The following is a 13,614-nucleotide window of genomic DNA, read 5'->3' on the forward strand; positions in this document are numbered from 1 at the left end:
GGGCCAAATAAAAGCTTCATGGCTGCAGTTTCAAGGTTTACGTAGAACTTCAGCCTCTGGAGGATCCTACACCTCGATGTTGGAGGGAATCCACAAACAACAGCAGCTTCAAATATGTGCTGCTTAGTAAAGGTATTTTAGCAGCTGCTCTCGAAAACTGACAAATTTGTCAGTCATAAACTTTCTTCATCCTCTTTATCTGCACCAATGCGAGTGTGTCTGAATCAGCCACAAATCTCTTAAAGTCCTCTGAAGAAAATCCTGTTTTTATAGTTTGTAACATGTCTGTCATTTTTCTTCTGAAATTTATTATAAGAAATCATTTGTTTTTGCATTTCCGAGTATTTCTCCTTTAAATCAATCAAACTGTCTTGGACAGACTCTGTCTGAATGAATGATCTTCTTTCCATCAACAGCTCTGCTGCACATGCACTAAACCCTCATCTGTTCCTAGTGTCTAGTTCAGGTTCTGGAGAAGAGAAGATGGTATCTTCACATTGACTGCAGTCAAATGAGCCGCCGTTCACATTTCTGTGGTCAAATCAGCATCACTGGATTTTTGGTGTGAGTTTCATCCAATACTTACGGTAGCAGGACTGAGAACGCTGGAAAATCTCCACCAGACTCCACGGAGCTTCTTGATGTGACCACGGAAATGTGAACGGCGGCTCATTTGACCGCAGTTGGAAAGGATTGTAAATCAATGAAAGAGCATTTTGATGTTAGCTTTCATTATTTTATCAAGAACTCTGAGAAACCAATGATTGAATGTATTGATCACAGTCAATAAACATTGGAGAATTAGCTAAAAGAGTCTTTGGTGAACTGGAAGGAGAAAGAATCAGGATTTTGGAGGAAGTTCTGTCCATGAAGATCTTCACTTCCTCGTCCAGCTGACATCCGGATCAGAACCATACGGCTGGACATTACCCATGTTGATGGACGTTTTCATGTAGATTTATGCTAGCGAGACACAGAGCTATCAGAATCAGATGGGGGGATCGGCGGGGAACTCCAAAAACCACGCCCCCTCAGAGGAGATTTTGGAAACTTCAGATCAACATGAAAAATGTCTTCTTAAGACATTTGGGTTGTTGGATTTTTGGTTAGAAACTTCATAACCATAATTAAAACACTACTGGGAACGTTTTATTAAAATAAAAACTGTCATGGGGGACTTTACTAGTACGATGATCACATTTTATTTTGTCTTGAAATATCAAATGTTTTCATTTCCTGTCCAAAGCATTCAACTATTTTACACTGTTCAGCAGCAGCTCTTTTTCTTTCCCATATTGCTTGAAAATGTTATTCTGCTTGATAATAATAGTAGTTTTCCTTGAATTAACTAATTACCAACCAATTATCACAGGTGTCTGTGAATGATTCCAATGGTCCAAAGATTCATGAGTTTCATTTAAAAACAAAGATTTTTTCTTTTTAACTGGTAAACACGATTTGCATAATCATTTGGAACACACTGTAATGGTTTTACATCAAAGTAATCTCCATGGACTCATCAGATCCAGAAGGGCTGCTGGGAATCAGGATCTGAATCTTCTCAGACGGGGTCTATGCGGATGGACTCACCTCTGCAGTAATCTGAGGGGTCTTCCTGCTCCTCATCATCAGAGCCCAGGAGCTGGGTAGGGGGCGGGGTGAACTCTGGAGGGGGTGGGCTCAGTTGATGGGGAGCAGAGTGCATGATGGGACTGAAAGGAGGGTCATGAGAGCCGGGGAGGGAGGAGGGAGGAGAAAAAGAGAGGGGGGTGTACAGGTGGGAGGGCACACTGGAAGTGAATGTCTGTGCAGTCAGCATGCAGGAGTCATGGTGGGAGGGGCAAGGCTGGATTGTGGGAGGAGCTTTGGATGATAGTGTTTCAGTCAGACTTAAAGGAGGTCCACAAAGCTCTGATTGGCTGTTTGCACAGAAACTTGGAAAGGCTTGGGGGGGGTCCGGGGTCATCTGCAGGTCAACGGTTGGTGGTGATTGGCTGAGACTGTGGGCGGGGCAATCTGCTGCAACAGGAGATGATTGGCGGAGACTGAAGGTTTGAAGAACGGTCTCCAGGGGCAGCGGGGGGGATGCTGGAGCACTTCCTGTGTCCGGTGGAGGCGGGGAAGTCTCTCGGGGCCTCTCGGGATCAGGTGACTGACTGTGGGAGGGGCTGTGAGGGAGCAGGAGGGTTTCATGCACATCCTCTGGAGAAGTTCTGGACGGTTCTGGACAATCTTGAGTCTCGGGGAGCGGCTGAGCAGAGCTGCTTCTGGGGTTTGAAGTCTGAATGTCGAAAAACTCATCGGGACTGAAACGAGACAGAAGAAGAGGAAAAGTGAGGTCCACTGAGGCAGCAGCAGTAAGGCAGCAGCAGTAAGACGCATCTGCTCCACGAAGCTCACCTGAGACCTTAGAAGAATAAAATCACTAAAGTCCAAAGAGCTGGGGTTACTCCTTTGGGAATGCTACCCTGCAAGCTACCCACTATATCCATATATACAATCATATATTACTCACATTATTCATGAAATATGAGATCTTTTCATGAACTCTTTTACTACCCAGAAGTAAAACAATCTCTGAGGCTCCGCCTTTCGCCCCTTTTGAGTGACGCCCATTTCATGATGTAATGAAATGGGCGTAGGTAGAGGTGTAGGTAGAGGTGGGTATTGATTATAATTTCCAGAAACGATTGGATTCAGATTTTTTTCTATTCTTTTGATTCTTCAATTCAATAACATTTTGAATTTACACACATTTCTTTAGAAATACATGAATAATCTACTATATGATTTGAATATATTTATATTAATCTGATCCAGTTCACAAACTATAAAATGTATTAGTAAAATACTGAGATTGTTAATATCATCCAGTGTCTCTCTAAAGGAGAAATCTGACAAAAATGTTCAGATCATTAACATGTAAACATTGTTCTGCTTCTCCTGGAGGACGTTTCAGTTTGGCCACTAGGTAGCATTACATCTTATTCCAGAGGAAGAAGAAAGAATGAGCAAAAAAAACCCAAAAATGATGTTTTAGACTACTTTAAAAATATTTCCTTAATAAAGTTTGGAAAATTAATATAAAGATGTTCATTTAGTCAGCAATGTATGTTTGGGTCAACCGATAAGCATTAGCATTAGCCATCCTATGGGAAATTTCATTAAACGTTAGCATCAAGCTACCAGACTTTAGCTTTATGTGCTGAATCGATTTACATATTTTATTAATCGAATATTGATCTATTAAACTCAAAACTATTCAAATTGATTTTATTAATCCAGTCCTAGGTTTAGGTACCATTTGTGTTTGGCCTGCAGGATCAGTACTGGGGCTTGCGACTAGTGATGATGTCACACTACGGTAACACCACTTGGACAAACAACTTGGTGTCGAGATTCACTCGGGGTATTCTTTATTATTTTTTAATTGACTGCTCCGTCTCTAACGTCTGCTGGGCAGAAAGTGAATATTCTAGTTGGGATTCCTTCGGTCCATGTGACCAAAAAAGAAGTTCAACAATAGCCACAGATATTCTGAAAATTACGTGGGAACAAAAAAAATAAATTAAAAAAATGCGCGCAACCAACAACAAAATTTAGCCTTGAATGCACTTAAAATACCTGCGGGTCATATAGCAATCTGCATCTTGATCGCATACATTACGCAAGATAAATGCAAATTTCCATCAGTTCTTGCGCTGCTCGCATGTAAACATGTAGAAATTAACATTTTAAAACATAAATAATAATTAAATATGTATACGTCAACAACGAACCAAGCTAGCATGCTACTCGCCAACACCACTTTAGCACACGCTTCCCAGACTGATTTCTCTCTATTGAAATGCGATTTCTATCCTATCATGATTCCTTTGGATCAGATTACTTTGTTGTCAAAGTTTTGCAATTAATTACAAAACATTGTGTCTCCTTTTGTGGTTCTTTGTGTACTTGTTCGAACCTTCTCAGTTCTTTAGTCGGGAAGACTCGATGCGTAGTAATGGCGCATGTGTGTCACATCCTACGTCATGTGATGCTGGTCCAATAGTCTGGACCAATCGGGATCTTACACGTCATCAAGTCGCAAGTTTCTGTACCGATCTTGCAGGTCGAGCACTTATTTACACCGGCCAGGACAGTGTGTCTTTGTGTGGCCCACAAAAAGAAACAGGACTTTAGCACAGATGGATATGTATATCGTATATCTGCCTTTAGTAGCCCCGGCATTTATACCAAAAATTTGGCCAAAATTTCTTGCAGTGTGTCTGCAGCTTCTAACGCAGCCCAGCAACTATTAGAGGCCGTCTTCTAAAGTCCTGCGTGTCCCATACAGGTTTTCCCACAGGCAGCAGACATCCGGTACTCCTCCCCCCCCCTGAGGGCAGCAGTGATTAAGGCTTAAAGTCTCTTTTTGTGGTCAATCACAACAGAAGAAAACTTGTAGCTCTGACTGCTCTCATGGGTCAAATCTTAGAATGACTCTGATTTGTAGTTATGGCTCAAACCCCCAGATTCAACCCTCCAGGTCCAGCAGGGAGGGGCTGGATCTCAGTCATTGATATGAAGTGACTCTGGATTCTCCCAGTCTAAAGGCAGACTCCCATTGAACCAGTACACGCCAAGGGAACGGTTCTCATTCATCCGTCATAGCAACTGGACTTTTTCATAAAGCCAGCACCACGCAGCCAAACTACTTGTGTGCGTTTATGTCTGTTTGTGTGTCCAGGGGTTTTACCAGTGTTGTTGAGGTCGCACTCGTTTGTGTTTTTTGCCTCTGCGGCGCTGTTTCTTGCTCGTGGGGGCGGAGCCTCTGGTTCCATCGCCTACTGCAGCTGTGGACAGAACTTTGACTTCAGACAGAATCTCACGTTGACTTGTTTGTGAAAGGATTCTGCCGTGACGGGACGGAGTAACACTTGGATTGCTAAAATATTTCACCTCACAGACAGAAAATATTTGAATTTCTTTTAGAAAGAACTACCAACAAATTGGATCAATCAGATGTTTAAGCTGTTGAATAAAAGCATGAAGATAGATCTGGAGTATGACTTGGTCAGGGACGGAGTTAATCTGGGTTATTACCTTTTACTGTTTTGTATTTGGGATCTCTTTCAGATGAAACATGGTTATTCTAGAACAGGGATGTCAAACTCAATCCTACAGGGGACCAAAATCTAAAACACACCTTCGCTCGTGGGCTGAACTAGATAAACAATTATGGAACACTTTAAAAGTACATTTTTAAAACTTTAAAACCGTATCTTTTTAACATAATTATGAACTAGATTTATAACATTACCTGAGATAATGCTAGTGTGAATGCTGTAAGCTGAATTTAGATGTTGAAGATGCTAATGCTGATAGCTGAAGGTGCTGAAATTGATAGCTAAAATCACTGAAGCTGATAGCTGAAAATGGTCAAGTTAATATCTGAAAAAGCTGTAGCTAATAGCTGAAAATGCTGAAGGTGATAGCTAAAAACGCCAAAGCTAAAAGCTGAAAACGTTGAACCTTATAGCTGAAAATGCAGAAGTTAATGGCTGAAAACACTGAAGCTAAAAGCTGAAAACCTTGAAGGTGATCAATGAAAACGCTGAGGCTGATAGCTGAAGACGGTTAAGTTAATAGCTGAAAACGCTGATGTGATAGCCAGCTAAAATATAAGCTAAATGCCGAATTAGCCAAGAAAACAAAAAAAAAAAAACAAAAAAAAAAAACCTTAGTTTAACCAAAACAGCTAGCATGTTGCTGAAATATTAGCTAAGCTTCAAATAGCCTAAAAATCTTAGTAAATTCCAAAATAGTCCAAAAAACTAGCAGAATGTCAATCTTTAAAACTGTAACTTTTTAACATAATTATGAATAATAAAAAGACAGGAATATTATTTCAGAATAAATCAACTAAAACCTTAAATAACTTTCAATATTTTACTCTTCATAAAAATATATTTTGTCAAAATTTTTCAAGTTAGAAATGAGCTCAAGATAACATCGGGTCATTAATAACAATAAATAAAATGATCTGGAGGGCCGGATAGAATTACCCCGAGGGCCGGATCCGGCCCCCGGGCCTTGAGTTTGACACACTTGCTCTAGGATGTGACTTTATTCTAGATTATGGTTCATCTGGAATCTGGTTTTAATTTGACTAGGATGAATGGGATCTGGGACAGTTTTTTGGAACAGGATCTCATTCTGGAATTTAATCTTGAATATGAAAACAAATCGTGGCTCAGATTATATTAATCATGACTTGATTCTGGATTGTAGTTAATCTGGAATAATTATCTTAATCCAGGCATAAACAGTAAGAACCAACTAAACTTGCTTTAAACAGAATCATATTCGGCCAAACTTTGAAAAGTTAGAACCGAGCCTCCGGTACCGGTTGTCTCAGACGGGTCTCTGACCCAAGACGACCTCACCTATCAACATGTCGGCCTGTGCCGGTCTGACCGAACCGCTCTCAGCCCGGTCCTCCTTCAGAACTCGAACTTCAGCAGCCTCGTGCGCGCAGGGGCATGCCGGGTGGGGGCGGGTCCGTGGAGCTCGCTAATAGACCGGTTTGGACCGGAGCCGCGTGGTTGTTCCGGTCCAACAGACTGCAGGTTCGCCTTTAGTTAGCTGGCTAGCTCCTCCTTCAGCTCCGGGGCAGACCCGCGGGTCGGTTCGGTCCGGGCCCGTTCGTGTAGGTTTTGGACCCGTTTTTGTGCAGGTCCTCGCGGTTATTCTGGGCAGGCTTCACGTGCCGTGTCGGTTCTGCTCTCCTCCAGCTCGACAGCTGCTGACACCTGACACCGGGCTGTGCGCATGCGCACTGATCCAGCACATGAGCGAGGGTGGAGCGGGGGGGTCACTGCCGCCGAGTAAATAGGGAAGAGGTCTTAATAAGGTTCTGTCTGCTTCCTGATCGGAACCTCAAGAGCCAAAGCCCCTTCAGAGGTTCTGGTGAAAGGTTCCGGGTCAGGATCCACCAAAGCTGAGTTTTAGAAGTTTTTCTTTCCCCTCAGGATGGACATAAGAGTGAAGAGGAAAGTCTGCTGCAGGTATGACACCTAGCCACGCCCCCTACCTGTCAGAGATTGAGCTGAGTTTGAGTCAGGAGTGTCAAACTCAATCACACAGGGGGCCTAAATCCAAAACACACCCTGAACTATATATATATATATATATATATATATATATATATATATATATATATATATATATATATATATATATAAAGCATTACCTGCAATAATGCTAGTGTTAATGCTGTAAGCTGAATTTGGCTGCTGAACATGCTGAAATTGATAGCTAAAAACGGTGAAGCTGATATTTAAAATATTAGGTAAATGCTAAATTAGCCTAAAAAACTTAAAAAAGAAAAAAAAACTTAGGTTAGCCAAAACAGCTAGCATATAGCTAAAATATTGCCAAACTTCAAAATAGCCTAAAAAAATTAAGTAAAGCCTAAATTAGTCAAAACAGTTAGCATGTAGCTGAAATGTTAGCTAAACCTCAAAATAGCCTAAAAAATTTTAGTTAGGCCAAAACATTCCAAAAAGCTCACAGAATGCCAATTTTTAAAACATTAAAATGTAACTTTTTAACATAATTATGAATAATAAAAAGACAGGAATATTATTATAGAATAAATCAATTTTAACATTAAATAACTTTCAATATTTTACTCTCCATAAAAATATATTTTGTCAAAATTATACAAGTTAGAAACAAGCCCAAGAAAACATCGGGTCATTAATAACAATAAACCACACAACACCTCTGGACAGAATACACAAACAACAGTCAACATCATAATCAAACAACAATAACTATGGACTGAATCACTATTTACACGACCTGCACTTTATCCTTTAACTGCCAATCTTTCACACTGTAAATACTTGTAAATACCTCCCATATGTACATTTGTATACATATTTGTACCTGCTAATGTACTCTGGATGGATGCAAACTGTATTTCGTTGTTGTGTGCTTGAGATGTGCAATGAGAATTAAGTTTAATTCTACTCTATTCTAATAAAATTGTCATTTTTTTCAGAAGTGAGAACTGCACCAGCAGTTTCACCACTGAAGACTTTCACTGGAAGCTTTTCTAACTGTTGACATAGCCCACATGGTTTCCTAAACACCCCCTTGAGATCCAGCGGGTCAGGGACAGAGAAGCGTGTCACCACTGGAGGATTTAGTGGGGGCCAAAATAACCTTCTGAGGTCATCTCCAACCAGTGCCAGTGATGTCACTCTCCTTCCTGTTTCTATCCGTCTTGAAAAGAAAGACGTAAGAGTCCCTTCAGAATCAGTTACACAGCAGATTCAAACTCCATTAGACCACTGGCTACAGAAGCAGCAGAGCCTCACTGCTGCATGTCAACAACTTCCAACCACTATAAACAAAACAACAATAAAAACTTCAACTAAAAACAGTCAAAAATGAGCCAATATATCCCAGAGCACAATGGTCACAGGAAGTCCAGAGCAGACATTTCTAGCTGGCCTTGGTGTCACCGACTGAAATCTGGGAAAATGTCCTTCAACCTGAAAACACAGTGAGCTGAAATGTGAATGAATTAAACTCTCTCACGATAGACAGCGCTGTCAGCAGCTGACACAGGTCAGAACATCATTTAGGGAACTGATTTGAAAGAAATGTCATTTAAATGACATATTTACACCAAAAAACACCAAATGATGGAAATTCTCTAAAGAAGTTAAGGCTAGGAGAAGAAAATCTACTTTAATATTTGATAAAAGGTCACTTTGACCACCTGCCTGAAAGCAACAACTGTTCTCAGTATTCACAGAAAGACTCATAACTAAAGTATACTTAAGGCGTTGGGTGTCCAAAGTGGGACCTGCTGACCAGATTTGGCCCACCAAAGGTTCCATTTATGCCCGCTAAGTCATGGCTGCGAAGCCACGGAGGGTTTAGTTAAAACACATTTCCCATTGATTCTCTATGTAAAACTCTATAGCTGTAATATACTTTCAGCCTCCGGGTGGTGCTGTTAGCACTTTCTTTGCCTGTATCTTTGGGTGAAACAACCCTCAAGTGAGTTAACCCCAGGCTTTTTTGTGCTAGAAATTCCCAGTAGCCTTCACAGTCACTTCCGATGTTTTTAGCGGCCTTTTTCATCTCGCCAAGATGAAGCGACAACACCAAACGGATAAAGTCCAAAGACCAGCTCCACGTCTCTCATTAGGATCCCAGTTTGATGTTTTTTATTGGAAGAAAGTTTGGTTAGATTATTCTTGTTTTTCAATTAAAAATGTCCTGTGAGGTCTTACTGTTAAATGTTATTTACTTTTTATTCTTACTAATGTGTGTTACCTAAATGAATACAGAATCAAAATTAATACATTAAACCATATTATTTATTTTCTCATTTTTTTTATGACATGCAAATAAAATATTGTGTTTGGCCGACGGACCGGGATCTTTTTGAAAAACTCAGAAAATAGGATTTTCATCAGAGAGGGACTTTAAATTACTTCATGGTGTCCTTGTTAAAGTTTCCCCAAAGTTTTGTTAAATTTCTGTTAATGTTTCTCCAAAGTTTCTGACACTCCTTTGCAGTTCTTCTTCTGATAGTTCCTCTGATGTTTCTTTGAAGTTCTTCTGATGTTCTGGTTTTCTGGCCTCCTCTTCTCTCGCTTAGATCATAAATATGAATATTTATTAGATGAAAAAGAGAATTTGTGAGAAAACAAGTTTTTTTGGGAGTTATTTGACACATCACACAGGAGTTAAAATTATAACTTTATTTTTTATCATACAAAATGAGTTTGGTCTTTTCATAATAAAACCTTATTTGAGTCGTCTCCTCTTCCTCAGACAGATATATTTACACGTCATTAACAAACTGTACACAGCTGGTAGAGCAGCTTCTCACATGGATCTCAAACTCCTGTAGAATCGAGCAGAGCTTCACCAATCAAAGCACAGAACTCAACTACACGGCAGGCTGCAAGCCCCGCCCCCTGATTTGCAGATATAAACAATGAAAAGAAAGAAGAGAGCACCGTAAACCATCATCATCATCAAGGCATGCAGAACTGTACGAGATCGAGAACTACAACTACAAACACAAAAAGAAACACCAAAAAAAGAAGGAAGGTCAGAGTGCTGCAGAACCGGGCCGGTTCCACTGCTGTTCTGGGTCTTTTGCTTTCCCTGTTGTGCCGAGTCCATAGGATTTTAAGTTCCCATCATGCATTGGGACAGATAAGCAAAACAGCTGCCAATAAAAACAAACACCGCCACATATCTGCAGCAGTGAAGGCACAGCTGGAGATGATAAATACAAACACAATAAGTTAGTGTCTAGCTAAAACACACAAACACTCACACTTAGGCTCCACCCACAGATTGCTTTTTTAGCGTCGAATAGCAGCAACTTCGACGTTCAAGTTTTACTTTATTCTGTGTGAAGTCAGTTTCTCGTCTGAAGTGTTGTTTTTGTTTGGAGTCCCAGCCAGCAAAGTGAAGTGACCACATGGTTAAAGGGGGCAGAAAATGTGGCCCCACCTGTGTTTGCCCACACTGACTTAAGGCCACACTCAGGGGGTATGCTCGCTACGCTAGGCAGCCGCCTGGTAGACAGCGGAGCTCGCTAACTCAGTGCAGCGGCGCTCACTCCAGCAGAGTTCGCTAGCTCAAAACGGCAGAGCTTGTTAGCTCAATACAGCGGAGCATGCTAACTTGCTACAGCAGAGCTTGCTAGCTCAACACAGAGAAGCTTGCTAGCTCGATAAAGCAAAGCTCGCTGTAGAGGAGCTCGCTAGGATGCTATTGTGGCGCTCACTACCTCAATACAGAGGAGTTTACTAGAATGCTACAGAGAAGCTCGCTAGCTTGTTATAGAAGAGCTCGCTACAGCAGAGCTTGCTAGCTCAATCAGAGAAGATTGCTAGCTTGATAAATCTGAGCTCACTAGCTTGCTACAGAGGAACTCCCTACTATGCTACGCAGTCCACCTGGCAGCTGGCTAGCGTAGCAAGCTAACCCACTGAATCAACACTTAAGTCAATGTGGGCAAACACAGGTGGGACCACCACAGAAACTGTGGACAAACCCAATCAGGGCCCGCCCACATTTTCTGCCCACTTTGAAACATTTGGGGCCCACTTGGCTGAGGTGGTTCTCACCTGTGTTTTCACACAATTCCCTTTCTAAAAGACTTAGAATTTAAAGTATTATTAGTGTTTTCTCTTATAAACTTTTCCTTTTTTCCACTGAAACTTCCTGCCAGAGATTGGTCGTATAAAAGAGCGTCATCTGGTGTCCAAATCCAGACCCAAAGGACCCCCGTCTGCTTTGTTACTCCAGATTTTCTAATCCTACCTGTTACTGATTACCTGGATCAGGTGCGCTTTACTAATAAGAAACTCCATTGACAGAATCGTGTGGAATAGTGGCAGAACAGAAACCTTCAGTCCTGGAGTTGGACACGCCCTGAATTTGAGCTATCATAGCTCTGTGAGGCCTGAAGAAGCTTCACTTCTTATCAGTGGGTGTCCCCAGACTTTCAGCTGACGGTGTAGAAACCTTCAGCTGTAAATACACACAGACTGAGCAAAGATGTGCTTAGATGTGTAGACGAGAGCAGACCACAGAAACTGGAATCACAGCGGAGGAAAAGCTCCCTGATTCCCTTATTGCCTAGAAGAATCCTCAGAACGTCCGAGAACTGCTCAAGTAGAAAAGTCAGAATATACAAAACAGCAGATCTGAGACCAGCAGTGGAGAAGATCATAGCAAAAACCGTTGAAGTTGTGCTTTTGACTCTCAAACAGCAGAGGGTTCTGGGAAATGTAGTCCAAGGCAGCAGGTGACGGTATTCCCTGATTGTTCATTCGATAGATTGTCGTGTCGGGCTGGTGTCAGGCCGGCTTAGTTTGATCTTCATTTTAAAACAAATTTAATTGAATCCAACTCCAGTTTAACATCTGATAGCTGCTGCTGAGTGAAGGAATCGCCATGACTGACTCCAAATGTCAGATCACTGCATGACTCACTCACACACACACACACGCACACACTGAGTCCTGGTTAGATAGTTAATCCATGTTTCTCCTCTGCATGAGTAAATCAGAGGTCGGTGACTTTGTTTTCCACCAGGGCGGCGACCTGCTGCAGTCGGTACGCCAGCTGCATCTTCTGCCCCGACGCGTCCTCCTCCAGAGACATGATGACCTGGCAGAAGAGGGACACGTTCAGTTTCTATCACGTCCTCTTCATTTGGACTTCAACAGAACCATTTCAATGGAAAACCATTAAAAGTGCGAGTTACCTGGTCGTAGTATTTGCTGATGTACTTGTAAAGTTCGTGGAGAGCGACAACGCTGTTCATCTCTGAGGCAAAACTCTGCAGACAGACAGATCCAGTGAGACAGGGACAGACCGAGGATGCAGGCCGACAAATACCAACCGGTGTGGACAGACAGGCACGATTAGTTGACTAATCGACTCATGAGCAAAGTGGATGTAAAACACATCTTAACCATCATTAGCTTTAAACTAACTAAAAATAAAGACAATTAAGTTTAATTAACAATTAATTAACTTTTAATGAATCGTGCAGCTTCTGTCCTTTATTAGTTTCTGGGATTAAAACAAGATTAAATCAAATGAGAGAGATCAGGAATATACTTCTCATCAAACTCATTTTGACAGGTGACCTTTGACCCTACACCATCCATCAAACGTGTTTTGACAGATGCCCCGCCCCTCAAGATGACGTAACAATTTATTATCAGTTTTATATATAAGGGGTATATAATGTCAAAGGTCAGCTGTCAAAATGAGTTTGATGGGAAGGATATTCCTGATCTCTCTAATGAGGTCGGCATCTGAAACAAGGAACTGTTTTTCACTAAAGTTTTGGTCTCACTGACTCAAATAATGAAAACAGTGCATTTTGTGGTGCTGAATGTTAACAACTTTGTTCAACTTTACTACTCTGACTCCATTTAATATAAAGTAACAACTAATCGACTATTTTAATAGTCGACTATTAAAATAGTCGACTAATCATGACAGCCCTATTGCAGACAGAGTGAGACAAGTGCGCACATCCAGGTGCATACAGACAGCTGCATGTGCATACTGACGGAAACAGACAGACAGGTGCAGACAGACAGGCATGTACAGAAAAGTGACAACAAAAGGGTGTGGTCAAAGAGTTCTTTCACTTCTGACGTGAGTTTGTGTTTACTAACCCCAGAGAGTTCAGTCAGATAGGAGTTCATCTCCTGATAACATCCGGATGCAGCACTGCGGATGTCACTGTAATACCTACACACACACATACACACAAACACACATGTTACTGTGTTTCAGGAAATATCAAAGTCGGTGAGCCTGCAGAGAGAAAATGATCGAACACATTTTTTCTGCTGGGGCGACACGTCATACCAAACACAACACACAAGAGGTTAGTAAGGCGAAGTAGTATGGAGACAAAATAGTGTCACCCTGATTTGTGCATCAGTACAAAAACTACAAAATTCCAAAAATACAATTTACACAAATTAAAATGACAACAACTTAAAACTACACACACAAATTGCGTATTATGCACACACAAAGCCATAGTTGCGCACA

The 13,614-nt window shown here is 41.4% G+C and overlaps 2 protein-coding genes across 4 annotated transcripts in view; both read right to left on the minus strand.

Annotated features, from left to right (window-relative positions):
* The window catches only part of srpk3 (SRSF protein kinase 3), a 16,984-nt gene extending 10,166 nt beyond the window's left edge, over window positions 1–6,818 (minus strand). Inside the window, exons 1-3 of the mRNA XM_024292597.2 lie at window positions 6,429–6,818; window positions 4,739–4,835; window positions 1,591–2,306 (exon numbers count right to left, since the gene is read on the minus strand). Of these exons, the coding sequence (XP_024148365.1) occupies window positions 1,591–2,306; window positions 4,739–4,835; window positions 6,429–6,438 (823 nt within the window). The 5' untranslated portion in view covers window positions 6,439–6,818. The remainder of the gene's footprint in view (window positions 1–1,590; window positions 2,307–4,738; window positions 4,836–6,428) is intronic.
* Window positions 6,819–9,755: 2,937 nt separating this feature from the next.
* The window catches only part of plxnb3 (plexin B3), a 66,672-nt gene continuing 62,813 nt past the window's right edge, over window positions 9,756–13,614 (minus strand). For all 3 annotated transcript variants that reach the window (XM_024292570.2, XM_024292568.2, XM_024292569.2), the window contains 3 exons: window positions 13,230–13,305; window positions 12,302–12,376; window positions 9,756–12,204 (listed from right to left, as the gene is read on the minus strand). In XM_024292570.2, coding sequence (XP_024148338.1) covers window positions 12,100–12,204; window positions 12,302–12,376; window positions 13,230–13,305 — 256 coding nt within the window. In that variant the 3' untranslated portion in view covers window positions 9,756–12,099. The remainder of the gene's footprint in view (window positions 12,205–12,301; window positions 12,377–13,229; window positions 13,306–13,614) is intronic.

This window comes from Oryzias melastigma, linkage group LG7, assembly GCF_002922805.2.
Source record: "Oryzias melastigma strain HK-1 linkage group LG7, ASM292280v2, whole genome shotgun sequence".
Classification (NCBI taxonomy): domain Eukaryota; kingdom Metazoa; phylum Chordata; class Actinopteri; order Beloniformes; family Adrianichthyidae; genus Oryzias; species Oryzias melastigma.